This window comes from Protopterus annectens, chromosome 2.part0, assembly GCF_019279795.1.
Source record: "Protopterus annectens isolate FY-2018-M chromosome 2.part0, PAN1.0, whole genome shotgun sequence".
NCBI classification, from domain to species: Eukaryota; Metazoa; Chordata; order Ceratodontiformes; family Protopteridae; genus Protopterus; species Protopterus annectens.
In genome coordinates, this window is record NC_056728.1 from 213,895,879 (window position 1) to 213,916,415 (window position 20,537).

At 42.8% G+C, this 20,537-nt stretch overlaps 1 protein-coding gene across 3 annotated transcripts in view; it reads left to right on the top strand.

Annotated features, from left to right (window-relative positions):
• Window positions 1-20,537, top strand: part of XRCC5 (X-ray repair cross complementing 5) — a 2,194,257-nt gene that overhangs the window by 767,532 nt on the left and 1,406,188 nt on the right. For all 3 annotated transcript variants that reach the window (XM_044060671.1, XM_044060672.1, XM_044060673.1), the window contains one exon: window positions 2,263-2,400. In XM_044060671.1, the coding sequence (XP_043916606.1) occupies window positions 2,263-2,400 (138 nt within the window). The remainder of the gene's footprint in view (window positions 1-2,262; window positions 2,401-20,537) is intronic.

A 20,537-nucleotide genomic window follows, 5' to 3' on the forward strand; every position in this document is an offset into this window, starting at 1 on the left:
TCCTACATTTGGGCTTATGTCATATGTCAGACGTACAATTCAAGGTGGACCCCAGGCTTCCTTTCTCCTATTTCCAAGTTTCAGTGACATTACCTGTCTAAGGCTTCCTTTATGAAGATCAGCCCAAGACAGCCTCTCAGGTCTAAGAGATCTTCCAAGAGGGATTTTCTTGACAAGCCATTTCAGAGTTCTAAGGCTCAAAAGCCATCTTTTCATGACAAATCTAAAACCATTTGATAGTCATCCTATTTTGCCCCTTTGCCAAATTGACTTTCTTTTCCAATATGGCAACACATAACCACGGATGCACTGGTGATTTTCATAATTCAGAACTGGTATTTCATATTTTGGAAGTCCATTCATCCCTTTTCAGGCATGCCCCAATCTCTCCATTGATAACTTCCTCAATTTCCTTTGGTTCTTCAACATCTTTTGGTTGAAGGAACCATTCAGCTTGTTCTGCCATCACAGAAGGGCAAAGAGTTTTATTCCCGAATGTTCCTTGTTCCCAGAAAACTGGGTTCTTGGTGGCCCATTCTGGATCTGTCCTTTCTCAACACCTTTCTTAAAGTTCCCTCTTTCAAGATGTTGACTTTCCAGTCCGTTTTTCTCCTCTTACTTTCTCAGGCTTTCCTGTTGTCTATGGTGATGCCTACCTTCACATTCCTGTTCACCATATTTACAGGAAAATTTTACATTTCTTTCTTCCTCACATTTTCAGTTCTCTGCTTTGCCTTTTGGTCTTTCGATGCAGAGGTTCTTTGACAAGTGTCTGAACCCAGTGGTAGCCTTCTGCAGACTATTTAGATGATCTCTTATTTGGATGACCTGTTCATTCAGTCCCCCTCTCGGCACCACCTTCTTCAGCTTCTCAAATACTCCATGCTTTTCCACACTGTAGGTTCACTCTGTATCTCAAAAAGTCTGTTCTTATACCTTTTCAAGCCCAAGATTTTATGGATTGCAGGATTAAGACCTTGCCACTGATGGCCTTGCTTTCTCCTCCCAGGGTCCTTTGCTTGACTGCTTACTTTCACTCTCTTCTTCCTGTGTAAGAGCTGTGTGCAAGAGTTTCTTTGAGCTCTGAGGTTCATGGCATCCACCACTCCTATGGTTCCTTTCACAGGGCTCCATATGAAGAGATTTAAGTGGTATCTCAAAACTATTTGGCTTCAATACTGTCATCCTCTGAATCTTCTCATCCCTCTCTTGCCTGAAACTAAAGTTTCTGTGTGGATTTGGCAGATTTCTCCGAATCCTGGCCTGCCTTTTCAAGTCCCTCTTCCTGCTCAGGATCTGTACACAGATACTTCCAAATAGAGTTTGGGTAGTCTCTTCCAACAACATCATGTCCAGGGAGTTTGGTCCTCCCAGCAACAAGTGAACCATATAAGCATAAAAGAGACGAGGGCTCTTATTTTTACCAATCTTTGCATCCTCTTTTGGCTCTAGGTCCTTTTACAATTTTCACAGACTGCGCCATGTTTTAGTGGTACATAAACAAGTAAGGGGCACAAAATCTTAACTTCTGTGTATATTAGCTCTTCAGGCCCGGGATTTTACAATCATCTATCACTTAACTTTGTAGACAGTTCACATCCCTTCAGAGCGCAGTCTAGTGGCAGACAGTCTTGAGTAGGTTGAGGGCAAATCCTTATGTTTGGATACTTAGAGAGGTTTCTGTGTACATTGTACGTCAGCAGGATACTTTAAGTAGATCTTTTTGCCTCCCCTGTGAACAGTCAACTCCCACAGGTCTGTTCCTGACTTACTAAAGTCATTTCCTTTTGCTGTTCTCTTCATAGTAAGCAGCTTTCTTCTTCGGTTCATGTTCATTCTGTCAGGGTTGTGGCCCCTTTTGGTTCTTTTTTTTTCAAGGGTCTGATTATTTGATCCATTAAGGAAGCTACTTGCTTGGTCTTTGGATATTATAAACTGGATGTGATTTCTAGGGCCATCTGCTAGGGTTTTTGGAGGGCGCATTAAATGTAGGACATGCATCTAACGTATGACGCCCAGAAGGAGCTAAGCCTTTACTATGCTGGCGAGATATTTGGCTTTCTTCGGCAGAATGTTGCACTTTTAAAGAGTACTGCAGCAGTGAGAAGGACATCTGCTGTTGGTGGTAAGGTCTTACACAACTGTACTTTGTGGTGAGTACTTTGTACTGTATTGTGGTATTGTATGATGAGCTTCTCTGTCATTTGGAAGTGTTGTTTTATGTGTGTAGTTAACACCATTCATTATCTCCTTTTCTTACAGCATGCAGCAGTCGCTCTTTCCGCCCTCATTCATGCTTTGGAGGAGATGGATATGGTAGCCATAGTACGTTATGCATATGATAGAAGAGCTAACCCTCAAGTGGGCGCAGCTTTTCCCTGCATCAAGGACAAGTACGAGGTAATTATTTCAGTAATCAGATGCAATGTGTGCTTTTTGTTCTGTGGTCAGACATAACATGAACTGTTTTCAATTTGCTATGTCCATTCAGCTGAGAAGTAACCCTTACATTCTAGATGGTTTAGTGGAACCCTGGTGTTTTGTTTTAGAATGTCAAGACACACAATTGTGCATGCGTTTGTGTGACTGGACTTGCAAGTGGAAGGCTGACAGAGTAACACGTGCACTTAGTACAGATGCTAACCACTCATTTTAATTGGACTTTCTACTGCTTTTTATAGCAGCTGTTGTGATAGTGTTGTAACTGTAACACCGAACAGTAATTGTCTTTGTTTTTGGTTTCTTGCTGTTCTTTCCTTAGTGAAACCATTTAAAGTTTGCATGTTTGTAGCTTGTGACTTAAAACCCTTTAAGAAGCTTGATTATTTGTACTCTCAATAAACGTGTACACACACACAGTTTCCTATGTATGCAGGAGGGCATTCATGATGGTCAAAAATCAATGAACTTGACCTGACTGTTACTGGTGTACAAGTCCACCTGGTAAATATTGTGTTAACCAACAGTCACATCTTTTTGTTAATATTTATTTAGTTGTTGACATTTGATTACCGGGAAAGTCTGAATGAGTAGGAGCCCATTTTCAGCAGAGGCCTGGGGAGAAAAGCTCTAAGGTATTACAAAACATTTTAAGAACAGTAATTTTACAATCTTTAAAAATAATACAAAGAATACTACAGTTTAAACAATTGTACTGAATTAGACATAATATGAAAACCTTAAGAACAGACACCAGGTGTATGACAATAATTTCATTTTAGAGAAATTGTAACCAGTTTATAGAGAAATTAAATATAAGTTAGCATAATACAAACAGGAATTGCAGTGTTTCCTGGCAGTGCATTCTAAGCACACATTTACAGATAGGACTGGACTGGAACTACTTTAAAGACCACACAGAAGTCACTTCTTGAGAGGCCTATAAGAGGCTGCAAATAATGAGAAGTCGTAGTATTTTTGAGTAAATCATGTCTGTTGTTCTGTTTAGTGATAAGGTAAATGAATGCATTTTGTGGGAGGAAGACAACTGTATACCAGCTCTGCACATGTTTGTCGCAACCGGCCTTAGGTATAGGCCAACTAGGCAGCTGCCTAGGGCGTCACTCTAACAGAGGCGCTTTTCCAGTAATCTGGGTGACGTAGATAGACCAGGATGGGGGCACTGGGTGGTGTGGGGGGGGTCAATGTGGAGCCTTTTGCCTAGGGCACCAGTTGACCAAAGGCAAGACCTGGTTCATCCTGTAGGCAGTTAAGTTTGCTTTTAAGGATTTTGTCAATTTCTGAATAAGTTGCTATGACTTAAGCTGTAGGTGTTAGGACAACACAGCATGTAGAACGTTACCATTCTGATAACTCCACCCTTTTTCCCATAGTACACTGCTTCCTGCTTACGCTATCTTCTGTTTCCTACTGTACACGTTCTTCACAAGCACTGAAAAAAATAGTCCCAGGCTGCCTTAAGCTATTGTCAATCACTTCATTGCTATCAGTATGGTACAGTAAGCAATTACTTTTTAAATTGTAAATAAGACGTGAAGGTCACAGCTGAGGTGCCATTGTAGGAATTTTCTGGAGCTGAGTCTATATTACTTTTCTGTCTTATTGTGGGTAATTTCTAAAATGAATAATAGTTTTCTGGCTAGGTTGTCTTAGTCTGTGTGCAAGTTGCAGTACATTTTAAGTTTTAGTTTGTTTTTTGGCTGCTTCCGTGCTGACTGCAAATATGCCCTATTTGGACAGTCCTATAGACCCATTTGTTTTCAGCTCTATGGCTAATATGTTTGCATGAGGTAAGAGCCAAGTACACCTGGAGTGGAAGTTGGCATGCTTGTGGTTTGTACCAGCATTTTCTATTTTATCCTTAGCATCTCCTGACTTGCTGCAGACATGTAAGGAGAAGGGGCTGGTATGCAGTAAGTGCCCCTTTGTCTGTATTTTACTGTGTGACTGTGCATACATTTATAACTTGTCACATTTCTGTAAGGATTCATTTCTGCTGGTGCTGTGTCATTGTGCAGCTGTTAGTATCCCAGCAAGGGGTTACAAGTTGTGTCCCTTAAGAAACATTAACAGGTTATGCTTCCATCCGTTAGAGTTCTGAAGTTGTGAGTAACCATGTTTGGAGTACTATGAATTTTGGAGCTCAGAGGTTGAGAGTTACAGGTCCCCTCTAGGAGCCATATACCTGTTCCTGAAGTCGAAGGGCTCCAAACATGAATCGTATAGGTGATGGCCATCAAGTGCTGGTTCCTATTTGTCACGGATTCAGGTAACAGCTCTGCGTATGCTGCATCTTTTGCCTCTGCTGTCTGCCTCAGTGATGTGTTGTCAAATACCTGGACTAAGTCTGAAAATTGTCCAATGAGATCAGTTTTCTGTTTCAATTAAATTTAAATAAATAACTAAGCATCTCTGAACCAGGCATCAGTTTTCGTGATATCAGGTTTTCCCTTGTCTATTTTTTTTTCTCAGCATCTGCCTTGCAGGCTCCATTTTGTCCATTCTGCTGTTTTAGTATCTCTAGTGTGAAAACACCAGAGGACCAACCTCCCCAGTATGCCTGCCTGGTTTGATCTTCCTTTGGTGGGTAATCATGCAGGATTGCTACCTGTCTTCTTAGAAATACCCAAATAGTGTGAATTAAATGACATAAAAGGCAAAATAGAAATACAGTAATACGGTTCTCCTTTTCCTGCTATGGCAGTGTAATTTAACAATGTAATTTTCTGTTGAATAGTTAAAGCTTAGATATAGCTTTCAAATATGTTAATCTAAAAAAAAAAACTACATTTGCTGTGACACCTATGTTCTTCTCTGCATTTGTCTGCAATGAGTCTCAGCTGACATATTTTTCCCCATTAGGTTATTCTCTTCAAATTCTTATTTATGCTGTCCTCCTTAACCCATTGTTATCCTGCACTGCTCTCTTCAGTGCTGCTGCTTTTGGTCCATCAGGCATGTATGAGTAATAGCCCAAAGACCGACCCCTGCTAGCCACCCCTTGATCACTTTCCATATTCCTGTCCTCACCTGTGAAATCCCAGCCCTCTCTGTCCTACCATAGTCAGTCTTCAGCCTAGTTTCTTAGTTTTCATCTAGCCTCCATCCCCTCAGGTTTTCCTGGCAGCCACATGCTTATGACTGAGTCAGAGGCCTTAGTGAAGTCCATGTGGCCACATATGCATTACTAAGTCAGAGGCCTTAGTGAAGTCCTTGTGGCCACATGTGCATGACAGGGTTAGAGACCTTAGTGAAGACCATGTGGACCATGAACTCCCCTATGAGAGGTTTTCCTAGCAGCCACATGTGCATGACTGAGTCAGAGGCCTTATTATAATCCACCTGGAACATATACTTCCCTGTCTCAAATTTTCCTAGCAGTCACATATGCATGAGTGAGTCAGAGGCCTTGGTGAAGTCTACTTGGCCACGTGCATGACTGAGCTAGAGGTCTGTGTGAAGTCCATGTGAACCCATGTACTCACCTGTCTCAGATTTTAGTGGCAGCCATATGTGCGTGACGAGTCAGAGGCCTAAGGGAAGTCCTTGTTAACCATGTACTTTCCCCTGTCCAGTTGCCCTATAACTTGGTATTAAGACCTCATCGAGTTTGATTGCCTACTTCTAGGCATGAACTCATTTTGTTTAATGTGTTCTAGGAATGAAGCTAGCTTTTCCCAGTTCTCATCTTGATATTCCCTGCCACTGCTGTAAGGTCTGTAGCTGTGTAGACTTTTCCTGCTGTCCCTACACACACACACACACACACACACACACACACACACACACACACACACACACGCGCACACACTTCCTGTGCATGCACACATTTTCTTCTAAAGTTGTTTTTCCTCCTGTGGAGGTAGTGCCATGGATGGTGTATTGCTACCATATATGCATCACTGGCCCATCTTTTCTTCAGTTCTTATCATTGTGTGCTACTGGGTCTGTTTCATATGATCAAAAGACCATGTGATCAAAACCAAGGAGATGGAATCTTGGAAAGTTGAACCAGCTTCTCCACTGGAAGCCAATATTTTTTTGGGGTTGAATGTTTGCCTTTTCCCCAGTGTGGAGCGATCTTGGAGTAGATATATATAATAGTCAGGGGGTGTGGCGGCGGGGCTTGGCCCCCTGTAAAAGTACTGTTTTTCATGATGCCAGCTTCCAGAGGAGACGTCAGTTTGGTGTTCTGAGATTTCATCTTCCCAATTTCGATTATATGAAATAGATCACTAGTACATTTGTTTCAGATTAGTGAATAATTGCTATGGGATAGCTTGTGCTCAACCTTGTTACTAGTTTTTCTACAAAAAAATCCTCTTTTCCTGCCTAAAATCTTGTGTGCTTGTTGGATCAGTTAAAGCTGTTGACTCTCCTCATGTCCTGCAAAATGTGTACTTGTGCTAAGTAGACAAATTGCACAAAAGATTACCCGACTTGGTGCTTATTTGTTTAGAGCTTTCTGAGGTTTATTTAAAGTTTAACTAGTCTGATATATTGAGATGCATCATGCCTAAGGTGGTTATTGAACTTTCAATACACCAAACCATTAAATTGCCTGTTTTCTACCCTAATCCCAAGAATGCCTCAGAGAGAGGACCCTACATTCTCTAGATGTACACAGACAATTGAGGTGTTATTTTGATAAAACCAAAGTTATTAAAAAATCTGATGACCTTTTCATCTCCTTCCATCCTAGGGCTCTAGGGAAGGCAGTCACCAAACAAACCATCCCTCATGGATCTCTAAATCCATTGGAATATGTTATTCCGTCCATGGTAAAACCTTACAGGGCCAGGTCAAATCACACTCTACCAGGGCAGCTGCTTCTTCAGCTGCTTTTTTCAAGGGGTTTGATTATGCCTCAATCCTAGAAGCTGCCACTTGGGCCTCAGTACGCACCTTTCTCCAAACATTACAAACATGAGTTAGCCTCCAGGGCTAGAGCTGGGTTCACCAGATCTATTCTTCAGGGTCTCATTGTCCAAGGACCCCAGTCCTCTACCCAGGTTCATACCCAAAAGCTTTGGCACTTTCCCTAGTGTTATGAATATTGCAACATGTGACTAGAAGGACATAGAATAGTTGTGTAAGAACTTACCATAACCTTTGATGTCCTTCCCTTCCATGTTGCAGTATTCAGTCCCTCCCTATCTGCCCCACCTGCCTATTGTACCTTATTGGCCTGTGGGCTTATTGTCATCCTGTCATCTTTCCTTTTAGCCTCTCCACTGATCACAGCCTAACAAGTACCCTTATTCTAGTCTAGAATAAAAAAATGCAAACACCAGCAGCCAAAGGTCACCCAGGAGAACAAAATGCAAATGTGCTTCTATATATATGAAGCTGAAGAAGCACTTTGTGTGAAAGTGCTTATCCTGCAGTATTTTTAATAAACTATGTATGCTTTTAGCTGCGGTGGTCTCTTGGAGTTTTTGGTTCTCACATCTTATTCTAGTCTACATGTGAATCTCAAGGGTCTGCCAACTTGGACCATCCTTAAACCTCCAGGAGTGCTAGTGTATGCGGCAGTCCATTCTGAAGACGGCACATGCAGACGCCACTTTTATACCCTACGTCAGTTTATGGCCCTGGCGCAGGACATCACACATACCCTCCTGAAGCAAGACTTTGGTATACTGGCCGGATGTCGGCACTGCAGGCAGCAACTTTCCCTACTGTTATGAATACTGCAACATGGAAACATGGAAGAGAAGGGCATCTAAGGTTATGTTAAGTTCTTACACAACTGTTCTTTACACACAATTTCTTACTAGAACTGCATCTTTGTCAAAATTAAGGAGAATATGCCAGGTCTGTGATATAAAGGGATAAAGCACTGCCTACTGCATTGGCTCCCAGGGAGAATGGGGGTGACTTGGCCACACCAAAGTATGTGGCTTTGACTCTCCACAAGGGTGATAGCTGGTGGGAGTAATAGATATTACCAGTGGACATTGAGCTTGCCGAGCACGCAGTCCTAGTGCATCTCGTACTGGCAACTGAGGGGAACTGGCTTGTTGAAGCATCTTCCCCTTTGGAGACAGCAGTGCTAGAGCTTGGAGGAGCTGCCAGGGGGTTACTCCCAATGGAAGAAGGTAGGCTGGCCCAGAACAAGATGACTGTCCCACTTCCTACCATTCTACATGCAGTGAGGAAAGGTTAGCTGGTTAGAACTATGAGGTGGGAACGAATGTGCCATAGGGCAGTTGCCTACCGTGTGAATGCTTGGTTTTAATGTACTCTTGAAACAAATGGGCTGACTGTGTGCTGTCTGTTTGGCATTGACTTAAATAACCTTGTTTCAGCAGACAGATGTTCTGTAAACATCTTTCGCATCACTTGGCTTGTAGTAATTGACTAAAAGAACATCTGTCTGCTGAAATAAGGTTCTTGTAAGGTTCTTTCACATCACTTGGCTAGGAGGGGGGTGTAGTAATTGAGTGACGTGTAGGTGCATTCTGTTTGGCATTGACTTACAGAACCCTATTTCAGCAGACAGATGTTCTGTAAGGCCCTCTGTCTTACCTAGATGATCAGTATTAAGAAACTTAGGAGCATTTTAAGATGATTTTCAGTCAACACAGGAAGCAGCACTGTTGGTGATTGATCAGCACATAAGTGCTTTTTCAGATTTGCACAAGCACTTATGATCACACATTGAGTACAACCTTCACTTCTCAGCTGTGCATCTCCTTAGCGTACAGAACCAACTAGCTGAATTCTCTCATCAGACAAATTAGTCTGGTTCACAAATGGAGGCTGGAACTACAAATTTTTCAGGACATTGTGCAGTAGTGTTGCATGATAGAAGTGGACCTATTCATTACACAGTGTAGGAATCAAATGCAAACCTCTGTTTTTTCCTGTTAAGACTTCTCTGTTTTCTTGAAAACGGTCACTCATCCTTTGTGGCCCAAGACTCTAGAAATGTACTAAGAAGCAAGGGAGGTTATTATATCTCAGTTTCAATACACCAAAGCTCTCTGCTTGTACAATTGATATATAACACTAGGCAATGATTTATTTTCCTTCCAGGTACTAAACATCCTGAAAGATGTCTGAATAACTACTACATATGGTAGAATTCTTATGCCAGGCAATGATTTCATTTTCCTTCCAGCTACTAAACATCCTGAAGGAAGCTTGAGTAACTACTATGTACGGTAGAATATTTATGCCGGGCAGTGATTCCTTGTCCTTCCAGATGCTGAACGTCCTGAAGGAAGCCTGAATAAATACTACATACAGTAGTATGATTCCTTTTCCTTCCTGGGATTAAACATCCTGAAGGAAGTCTGAATAACTACAACTTATGGTATAATTTTTATGCCAGGCATTGATTCCTTTTCCTGCCAGGTACTGAACGTACTGAGTAAGTCCTGCACGGAACTCCTGGTTATAGAAGTGGAAGAACATCCTGCACTGATGGAGAGGGCCCACGTCTACTGAACTGTTTACTTTCACGGATTCTAGACTACCAAAACCACATTTTGTATTCATTTTTAGTATAGTTAATCCATTATAGCACACCTGTGTAATTTCTGCTTGTATATAAAAGTGCCTCCAAGAGTAACAGCAAACCTGCATGTTAAACCTTCTTAAAAGGGTTCTGTACTTAAGGATTTGATCTTCTTGTAAAGCCTCACTTTATCTCCATTTGAGCAAGATGGTGTAATGGACCTTTATTGGAAAATAGTTTTCTTTGTTGTTTTAACAACTGAAAGAAGGATTTGTGTGTTAAAACCCTTTCTGAGAAAGACAAAGGCATCTTAAGCAGCCCTTCATAAAAGGCGGTCTCTAAAGGCTTATCCTTTAATTATGCCAAAGCTGTTATTTCAGCATCATCTTCTAACCAGTCCGTACAGCTCTCAGTTTTCTTTCAGCAAAATGAACACTACCTCTTAAAATGCTAGACATACACAAATATGACACTATACCAGGAGGACACATTCTTTTAGGAAAATGCATCTGCTTTTTTTCTGTTTCTCCCTCTCTCTAAAGAGGGCTGGACCACAGTTTCTTTTTGATATGATATATACAATACTAGAGCTCATCCCACCAGAGTAGCAAAGTTTTTTAGAAATGTTTTTGAATGAGACATTTTAGATAGTTTCCTGTAGCTTGCTGCTTACAACTCCCCAAATGCGTAACAGTATAGTGGAAAGATAAGATTTTGCTGTGCTGTGCTGTGCTACAGGGGATACTTTAACTGCTGGCACCCCATAGCACGTCAAATACTAATTGAGATTCTACCTAAAATGTAATGATTTGCTGTTATAGTGACCTCTCCAAAGAAAATAGTACAGTTATGTTAATGTACATAATATAACAGTAGATCTTCAAGGCAAGGTCAGTGTTAAAGTGGTCTGTTCTCCCTTTCCTTTGTGGGTTATATATTTGATTTTTTTCTATACTTGCTGTGTTTTGTACAACATACTTCTCAGAGTTTCTTGGATGTTTTGTATATCATCTTGCTCAGCACTGAACTTTGTCTGTCACAAGCAGGCTTCTCAGCTTGAAGGAACAAACAAAAAGTAGCTGAAAACTGTATTTGTATGGGAATGCTATGCATCCTGCTTCAGAACCTTCAATGACATACCAGTTTCAGTCCTTAGAGGGAAATGGAAAAGCTAAGGAAAATTCAGCTAATATAAGGGAAACATAATGTAATGGTGCGGCATTAACAGTGGTCACGCTGAAGATCTTATGCTAAAATTAGTCCTTCACACAACTTTAATATATATGGAAATGGGACACTATCAACTGTTCTTTGTCAAATGCAAAGTGGCCTACAAGTAGGCATGCACCATTCTTGATCCATGTTAGGGTGTTTCCTCTGACCTGCTTTTACCCAGTCCTGGGATAATGGACCCTATGGATGATAGGATTCTGATTCTCGAACATCTTTTCTCTGAAGAGGTTGTACAAGTCCTACAAGAATCTAGGCGATCCCTACTAGAAAATCTTACACTGCTACGTGGAAGCGGTTTTCTTTCAAGATCTGTAAACAGAGTAAGAATACACTCTTAGCACAGTTCCTAACAGGTACTGCAATATCTAAGCGAACATCTTTGATCATGGCCTACTCTTCCATAAAATTCATTTGTCTGCTATTAATGCTTGCCTTCCTCTTAGCCCCCCCCCCCAATTATGTCTAGGCTGGAGATCAAACTTTTTCCTCAGAAGACTCCTGCACCTTCTCCGTGCAAGAAAGCCCATCTTTCACCCTTGGGATCTTAATTTTGTGTTAGAAAAGCTTACTCTGCTTCCGTTTGAGCCATCATCATCTGCTTCTTTGAAATTTTGTACTTGGAAGACCATCCTGTTCTTTGCCCCTCACCTCTGCCAGGAGAATTTGAGTTTCTCATGGCCATTCCCCCTTTCTTATTTTACAAAGACAGGGTGACTCTCGGGGTTAACTCATCCTTCATGCCTAAGGTAGTGAATGAGCTGTCTCTCGATCTGGATATCTATCTTCCAACCTTATTTCTCAATCCCCAAAATGAGGGAGAAAGGATCTTACTCTCTCTAGACATTGACAGGCAACTCAAATTTTGCCTGGACAAGACTAAATCCTTCAGAAAGACTGACCAGCTATTTGTGTATTTTATGCCCTCTAAGCTGGGTCAGCCAGTATCCAAAGTTTGCATCCTGGATTTCTAAGGCTATCACCTTCTGTTACTCTCAATATGGTAAAACCCTGTCTTCCTGCCCTAAAGCTAATTCCACTATGGCATTTGCTTCCTCGGGGGTTTTCCACAAAGGCATAGACTCCAAGAATATTTTCACAGCAGCTATTTGGCCCTCAGTACACACCTTTACAAATCATTACAAAATTGATTCCTCTTCCAGGTCCACAGCTGCCTTTGTTAGGTCAGTCCTGTCCAGGTTACTGAACAGTTCTTTCACTCAATAACCAACACCCTTACATCCTTCAGGTCTATATCAGCTTATCAAAAGCTGATAACATCGAACGCTAGTTGATTGACCTCTAAAGGTCGAACACCCAAAATAGCGAAGACACGGAACAATGATTTTTTTTCCCCAGGGTAACCGCTGGGTAGTTATTGGGAGTTTGTCATTTCCTCCACTGTGGTGTGATCTCGAAGTTGGTATATTTAAGTGGGGCGGCACAGCCCCCCACTTTATGTTGTGGGTATTTTTTTTTCCCTGTGAAAAAATTGCTGTTCTGTGTCTTTGCTATTTTGGTTGTTCGACCTTTTCTGGTCAATCAACTAGCGTTCAATGTTATCAGCTTTCGGTAAGTTAATATAGACCCACATCCTTCAACTCTGGGAATCACCCATTTGTCGAGAATATTGCAACAATGATCAGTAGGACATCTGCTGTTATAGTAAGTTCTTACACAACTGTACTTGTGTGTGTGTGTGTGTGTGTGTGTGTATATAGACACGCACACATATATAATGTATATATATTTATATTCACACACGCACACACATACATAGCGGTATGGTGCCTTTAGATGAAGCTGCAGGGTGTGTGGAACTGTGATGTGTCAGCATTGTGGAAGTGGCTTGTATACAGTTGCCCTAAGTTAAGGAAACCATGCCCCCCCCCCCCACCCACAGGTGAAAGGTAAGAAGGTGGAGCTCAAGAGAAAGAAACATGTGGATGCCTAAAGGAGCACAGGAAAGAAGTGGTTTGGGACCTGATTGAGAAGAGAAAGAGAGCAAGAGAATCAGCCTGGGTTGAAGGAATGTTTGGGAAGTTCTTCGTGTTTCAGTGTTGCAGTCATCACCTGTGGGTTATCCCTGCTGTGGTAACCATCAGCCGTCCCGAATACCAGAGTCGGTGTTTTTCTGCATCGGCTGCTGTCGCCTGTAGATTGACATCAGGCCGTTAGTGCTATAAAATAAGGCAGCTGATGCCATTACATGAGTCTCTTCTTGCCATGGAGCCCATAGCAGAAGCAGTTCACAAGTGTGCCAGTCGGTCGCTACCAGAGCTTGAGTTACAGCTGAAACAGTCTAAAGCGAAGTACCCCGTTGGGGATCCTTTTTTCTTGCACTAACCGATTTCCGAAAAAGTTAACAATTGTCTTGCCTGTGAAAAGCAGATCCCACACTGAGACTTCCATTCATACTGCGTCTCTTGTTTAGGCCCAGACCACAACGTTCCCCTTTGCTGGTTCTGTGCCCTCTTTAACGCGAGAACCATTTGCCATAGAGCTCTTATTGTAGACGGGTATTTTCGTCTTCACATTCCGAAATGGCATCAGTCAGCCAACAATCCATAGATATTTCGAAAAAACATAGAGATAAAAATAGACAGACCACACAAGGCTAAGCCTTCCCACGACCCTACTGCAGGTCATCAGTTCTCCGGATTTCAGTGAGGTGCTTTCGCAGCCCCTGATGCCCAATGCGATATCCACACAGGCCTCTACAGAAACCCTTCGGAGTCTGGTATGCTGCAGAAATCTTCTTAGTCTTCCAAGCCTTTGGCTGTCTCTGCCTTAGTTGGGTCAATAGCCACGATGCAGTCACCAGCGTCCGAGGAGGCCCCTCACACTACCAAATCTAGACAAAAAAACAACGTCTTCTCATCCAACTACCAGTGAATACTCTTAGGCCTAGAAGCCTGGCCACTCCTACTCTAGCCACCATCTTGCTCCTGCTCCACCACCCCAAGCCCAAATGCTTAAAATGGCAGAGGATCTTATCTTCCTTATCAGGGGTAGTCAGACCACAACTTCTAAAAGGAAAATACACTCTTCTCCTGAAATGATGACAGAACAGGATTCTGAGGAATCTAATTATTCAGATTTTGAAGAGGAACAACAACCTCTGACTGCTTATGAGGATTCAGATGCAGAGGAATCCATTCCTTCTGCCTCCCTACCAGAAGACCTTTCCTTTGGGGAAACCCTTCACATCCTCAGGGAACATTTCCATTGGGAATCTCAGGACTTCCCTCAGTCTAAGAAAAGACTGAGTTTCTGGACCAGGCCCAGCACAGACCCCATATCTTAGAAGTGGTGGATGATGTTTTCCATGAATCCAGCTTAGCCCCAGACACCCTCCCACCTGCTCCCAGTAAACCTGACCGGTATTACAGAGTACCGGATTCTCACAAATACCTGTACAGAAATCCTGCTGCAGACCAGAGGTCATTACACTGGGACTTAAAGGAGCTAAGGCTAGTTCTGCCAGGAATCCTATTCCTTCTGACATGGATTCCAGAGCTCTGGACAGATGGGGTAAAAAAAGTATACACCTCTGCAATCTTATCTATCAGTGTACTCAACTGTCAGTTCCATATGTTAAAGTATCAACAACACACTTTGGAACTATCAAAGCAAAATATGTCAACCTTTCCTGACTGTGCCAGTTCGAAAGAGTTAGCAGATTTACTGCACTCTACTTGTCAAGTGGCCATTACACTGTGGATATGACGCCCTAGAAGCCTCAAGCAGGGCAGCAGTGTCAGTATCTGTCATTAGGAGACATGCATGGTTGAAGGAATATCCTCTCCCTGATCATGTCAAGTCTAAACTAATTGATGCACCCTTGGATAAGGTCCACTTGTTTGGAGTAAAAGTAGAAGATGTGCTTAAAAAGATGGAAGCCGAAGCAAAATCTATGCAAAAAGTAAAATATTTCTTTCAGGTTCAATCTCCTAGGTTCAGCAGGAATTTTCCCTCTAAGCACTGGTCCTTCCCTGCACCTAGCAGATGGGGGCAAGGTAAGCGCCGCAGAGACAGACCACCCAGGCTCCTATCTCAGGGACAGCAGAGAACCAAAGAGTGGACCACTTCTACCCCAAAGGTAGGGAGTTCCAAGCAATCCTTCTATGGCAAAAACTCTCAATGACTCCCTCTCCCCACTCTGCCCTCCTTTCACTCACCAAAAGCTAGGAGGAAGGCTCTCTCTGCAAAGAAAATTGGCTTTCTGTAACAAAGGACCAGTGGCTCTTAAAGATCATTTTTCAGGGATACAAATTCTATTTCAACGAACTCCCAATTCCAAGAGGGTACCTAGACTTGCCTCCAAATCAGTGGGCAGAAGCATTGAAACTGGTCCAAACTCTCGTATCCCAGGGGGCAGTAGAACCTGTCCCCTCAGATCAAACAGGCAAAGGCTTTTATTCCAGACTATTCCTTGTTCCCAGAAAAGAGGGCACTTGGTGCCCCATCCTGGATCTATCCATTCTGAACACCTCCCTGGTGGTCCCCAAATTAAAAATGCTAACTTTGCAGCAGCTTTCTAAGCTGACAAAAAAATGCCTGGTTGTTGACCCTAGACCTAAAAGATGCCTACCTCCACATGCACATAAGGGAATCCTGCAGGAAATTCCTGCGCTGAAGAGCAGGCTAACAACACCTTTTTCAGTTCTCTGTGCTTACCCTATGGCTTATCTACTGCTCCCAGGGTATTCACCAAATGGTTAGCACCAGCCATAGCATTTTGCAGACAGAGAAATATATAGATTTACCCTTATCTGGACTGCCTCATTCAGGTAGAGTGCAAAGAAAAGCTTCTCCAGGACCTTCTCTTTATCAAAACTCTCCTAACTTCCCTAAGGTTCACCATCAATGAGAAGAAATCAAAGCAAACACCCTCCAGAAAGATCATTTTCTTGGGAGCACTGCTGGACACAGCATCACAAATGGCCTTCCTATCCCCAGAAAAGCTGAGCTTCCTGCCTCTCTACTTTACCCAGCTGGCTTCCAGAAGTCACCTCACTGTGAGGAAGTTCCTGGAAGCCTTGGGGTACATGGCATCTTGCATCCTTCTAATTCCTCTGGCCAGGCTTCACATGAGGAAACTTCAGTGGTATCTAAAGAACCTTTGGTGTCAGCACTCTCAGCCTCTAAAGACCTCTCTCCCTCTGATCCCCCGGTATAAGGGCAGAGTTTCTCTGGTGGGTAGGGACCAGTGCCAAGAACAAGGGTCTTCCCTTCATCCTCACCTCTACTGGGCAGACCATCACCACCGACACCTCAGACATTGCTTGGGGCGCTCAGCTAGCAGGCAGGTGCACCCAAGATCTTTGGGATGCCCAGCACCTTCCCTTACACATGAGTGAGAAGGAAATGATGGCAGTACAAAAGGCTCTGACATCCTTCAGACCCCATCTCAAGCCAGGGGTTCTCCTTATCTAAACGGACAACACCACAGTAATGTGGTGCATCAACAAACAGGGAGGGACCCGATCTTACCCTCTGTGCAGGCTAGCCATGAACTTCTGGCTGACAGCCTCTTCCATTGGATTACACCTAATTGCCCAGTACCTACCCAGGGATCAACAACACCCTGGCAGACCACTTAAGCAGAAACTTACTGAACCCCCACGAATGGCAGCTCCACAGAAGAATCTTTTTGCAAGTCACTCAGGAGTGGAGAACTCAAGGAGGTGGATCTCTTTGCTTCACACTCAACCACCAGCTGAAAAAATTCTGTACCAGAGAGTATCACTACCTAGAGTGGAAGGTGGATGCCTTGACCTTCCCCTGGAACTCCCTCTTTGTGTACGCAATACCGCCTCTGCCTCTTATTCCCAAGGTACTGATCAAGATAAGGGAGGAGAGACCAAAGGCCATCCTCATAGCTCCAGATTGGCCCAGACAACATTGGTACCCCTTACTGTGCAGCCTGGCATTACAGCATCCCAGGCAGCTTTCCCTGATCTCAGACATGTTGACCCCAGGTGGGGGGGGGGGGTGCTGCACCCAGACTTGCAGGCTGTCAAGCTGTCAGCTTGGCTAATACTTTAAAAGCAAACAGGTCCTAGGCATTATCACAGAGGCCAGAAGGCACAGCACCAGAAAATCTTACACAGGGAAGTGGAAAACATTCTGCTCCTGGAGCCAGTCCAGAGGGGGCAGTACCTCACAACCCTTCCATCCCTCTTATCCTGGACTTACCTAGCAGAGTTGCTCATTAGTGGTCTCTCCTTCTCTTCTATTAAAATCCACACCTCAGCCATTTCAGCTCATTTCAATACACATCAGCCCCTGTTCACACATCCTTTGATTAAACAATTCCTCAGAGGGACTTCTAATATCAGACCTTTCAGAAGGCCTGCCACGCCAGCTTGGGACCTAAATTATGTTTTGGAAAAACCAACCTTACCACCCTTCGAACCTGCTGCTTCAGCAGAATTGAGATACCTCTCCTGGAAGACTGCTGTCCTACTAGCTCTCACCTCAGTCAGAAGGGTTTCAGAATGTCAGGTACTCATGGTTGTTGAGCCCTTCATCATTTTACATGCAGACAGGGTCTCCCTAAGGACTAACCCCTCCTTTATGCCCAAGGTAGTATTTGATGTGACCCTCAACCAGGCCATACATCTACCCACCTTCTTTTCTAACCCCCCAAAACTAGGGGGAAAGAATTCTGCACTCATTAGACGTGCACACACAGCTCAGATTCTACCTGGACCATACTAAACCCTTCAGGAAAACAGACCAGCTTCTTGTCAGCTTTGGCCCAGGGGCAGAGGCGAAGCCTATTTCCAGGCAAACCATTTTCAAGTGGATATCACACTGTATCCATTTCTACTACAGATTACATGGGAAACCACCCCCTAAGTCTATTCATACCCATTCCACTAGGGCAGCCTCCACTTCCACAGCATTCCTCAGAGGAGTTCCCATCAGGGATATCTTGGAAGCTGCCACCTGGACCTCTGTCCATACCTTTACAAACCATTACCACCTACCTCTTTTCCCTAAGGCTAGGGCAGGGTTTGCCTCTGCAGTTCTGCAGGGCATGCTGACCCATGCCTAGGTCTCTAACTAATCCTTCCATCCCTCTCCTCAGCTTTGGGAATCCTCTCACAGGTGATGACTGCAACAGTGAAACATGAAGAACATAGTGCAGTTGTGAACACTTACCATCAATGTAGATGTTTGTATTCATTGTTACAGTCCTGGTTTCCCTCCCTCCTTCCCACTTTACCATATTTTCTTTTGCTTCTGACGGGTTAGGGCAAGGAAAACTGATGTAATGGCATCGGCTGCCTTGCTTTATAGCACTGACGACCTGATGTTAGTCTACAGGTGAGAGCAGCCGATGCAGAAAAACATTGATTCTTGTATTCGGGCTGGCCAATGGCTACCACAGCAGGGATAAACCCACAGGTGATGACTGCAACAGTGAATACACTGAAACATCTATATTTATGGTAAGTGTACATGACTGTACTTTTCTGGGTGTCTTCTGAGAGTTGCCATTTGAACTGAGATTATTATTGGATTTGAGAAGTAAAAGAAGCATTCACAGCCTAGAGAAAGTTGACTCAGTTATAAGAAACATTTTCCAGAAAAGAGTGGAGTCTGAGGCAAGTGTCCAGTGAAAGATATGGTGTTTACATTCTTTAAGAGGCACGGGAGACAAACTGCTTTAGCCATCAGAGGATTGTTCTGCACACCAGACTGAGAAATTAATTTTAATTTTGTTTGCTAACCTCAAGGAAGTATATTTATGTGTTTAGTTTTTGCCTTCTTGTGTACTAAATAAGCCACACAACATTCAATCATGTGCTATTGAAAATATAAGCAAACTTCTGAGTTGCGGTGAATTTAGAGAAAAAGTGAATTTCAAAGGTTTTATTGAAGGGATGAAAGTGTAACCCTCCAAAGAAGTATTGCAGAATGAGTGGCTGAGGTTTGGATCTTTGGTATATTTCAAACAACTGTTGTTAAAATGTGGTTACAGGCTGTGCTGTTTGCTTTGCATTTGCTATGTTCACTAAGCCGCAGTGAAGCACAAGTTCTAATTACTGCATAATCTGAACAGACTTAACTGGGTTTGGTGAAGATTTGAAGCTTGCCAGTGTATTACTCAGGAGTAGGTAGCTTGTCTTGAAAGAAATTTCTAAACTTACCCTGAGTGGAAGGGATATCTTGTTTCATTTTTATTTTGAAGAAGCCTGCTTTATGGTCAGACCTCACAAATGGTACTACTTGAGGGATGGTGCAAGATGTTCCAATATTACCAAGGACAAGATTCTAGATGTTACCCCCCCTAGTGGGTACTTTGCCAGTACAAATGCAATGGAACAATTGGTCAAAGTCCAGGAATCTCTGTGCTTGTTCACTAGTGGTGGTGTAGATTTGCAAGTCTATAGCTGGATAGTTTAAATCAGCTACAAAAATAGTATTGGGTTTCATACTAAGTGATTCTAGGTCATGTGGATAGGCATTGTAGCTTTTTTTTGTCACAGACTGAGATCCACAGCTAGCTAATATATGGCAAAGCACCTTTTTGATGGTTATTTGGACATTAGAAAACTGTAGTGCATCATGGTGCTTTACCAGTCTTGTTGCGAGTCTCTTCTAGATGTAGATTGTGCCACTTCCATCTTTTTCCCCTCCTGCATAGTAGCTGGTCTAAATGTGTAGAAGACATTATAGCCCTGTACAGCCGGAATACTGTCTTATTTTAAACCATCTCACTGACTACACAGACATCAGTGTCCTCCAGAGTGAAGAGGGCTTGTAGGGAGTGGAGTTTCTTGTTTAGGTTCCTAACATTGATCAGTAACACCTACATATTTTCCTTTGTTTTTTTTTTCTCTCATTATTCTGGAAGGTTTATCAGGTTATTCTGATAAGAACACATTCCCATCACCGAAGCCTACTGATGGCTGTGTTGTTATCCTGATGATAAGACCACATTCTCACCACTGAAATCTAGTTATGTTAAGTGCTGTTATCCTGATGAGAGTTGTACCCTGTCTGGTGGAGAGGGAATTCATAAAGGCTGTGCAAACTAGCTAGAATGGTATGCCTTTTGATATTAGGGGCAAACTTTAGCTTGCATTCTTAAGAAAGTTAAAGGATAACATAATTGCTGCTTAAAAATATCATGATGTGTGAGATAATAGTGAATCATTCTCTGGCTAAGTATTAAGTGCATTTTATAGACATGTCTCTGCTTTATTTAACTAAACTGTTTAGATGTGTATGCATTTTTATATGTATGTAATATTCTGTTTCATACATGTTAAGTAAAATTAATAAAAACGAAGGTACTGACCAAGCTTAAAGGAAAATGATTAAATTGTGAGTGCTTTCGTCCACTAAAATTACATGAACTTCC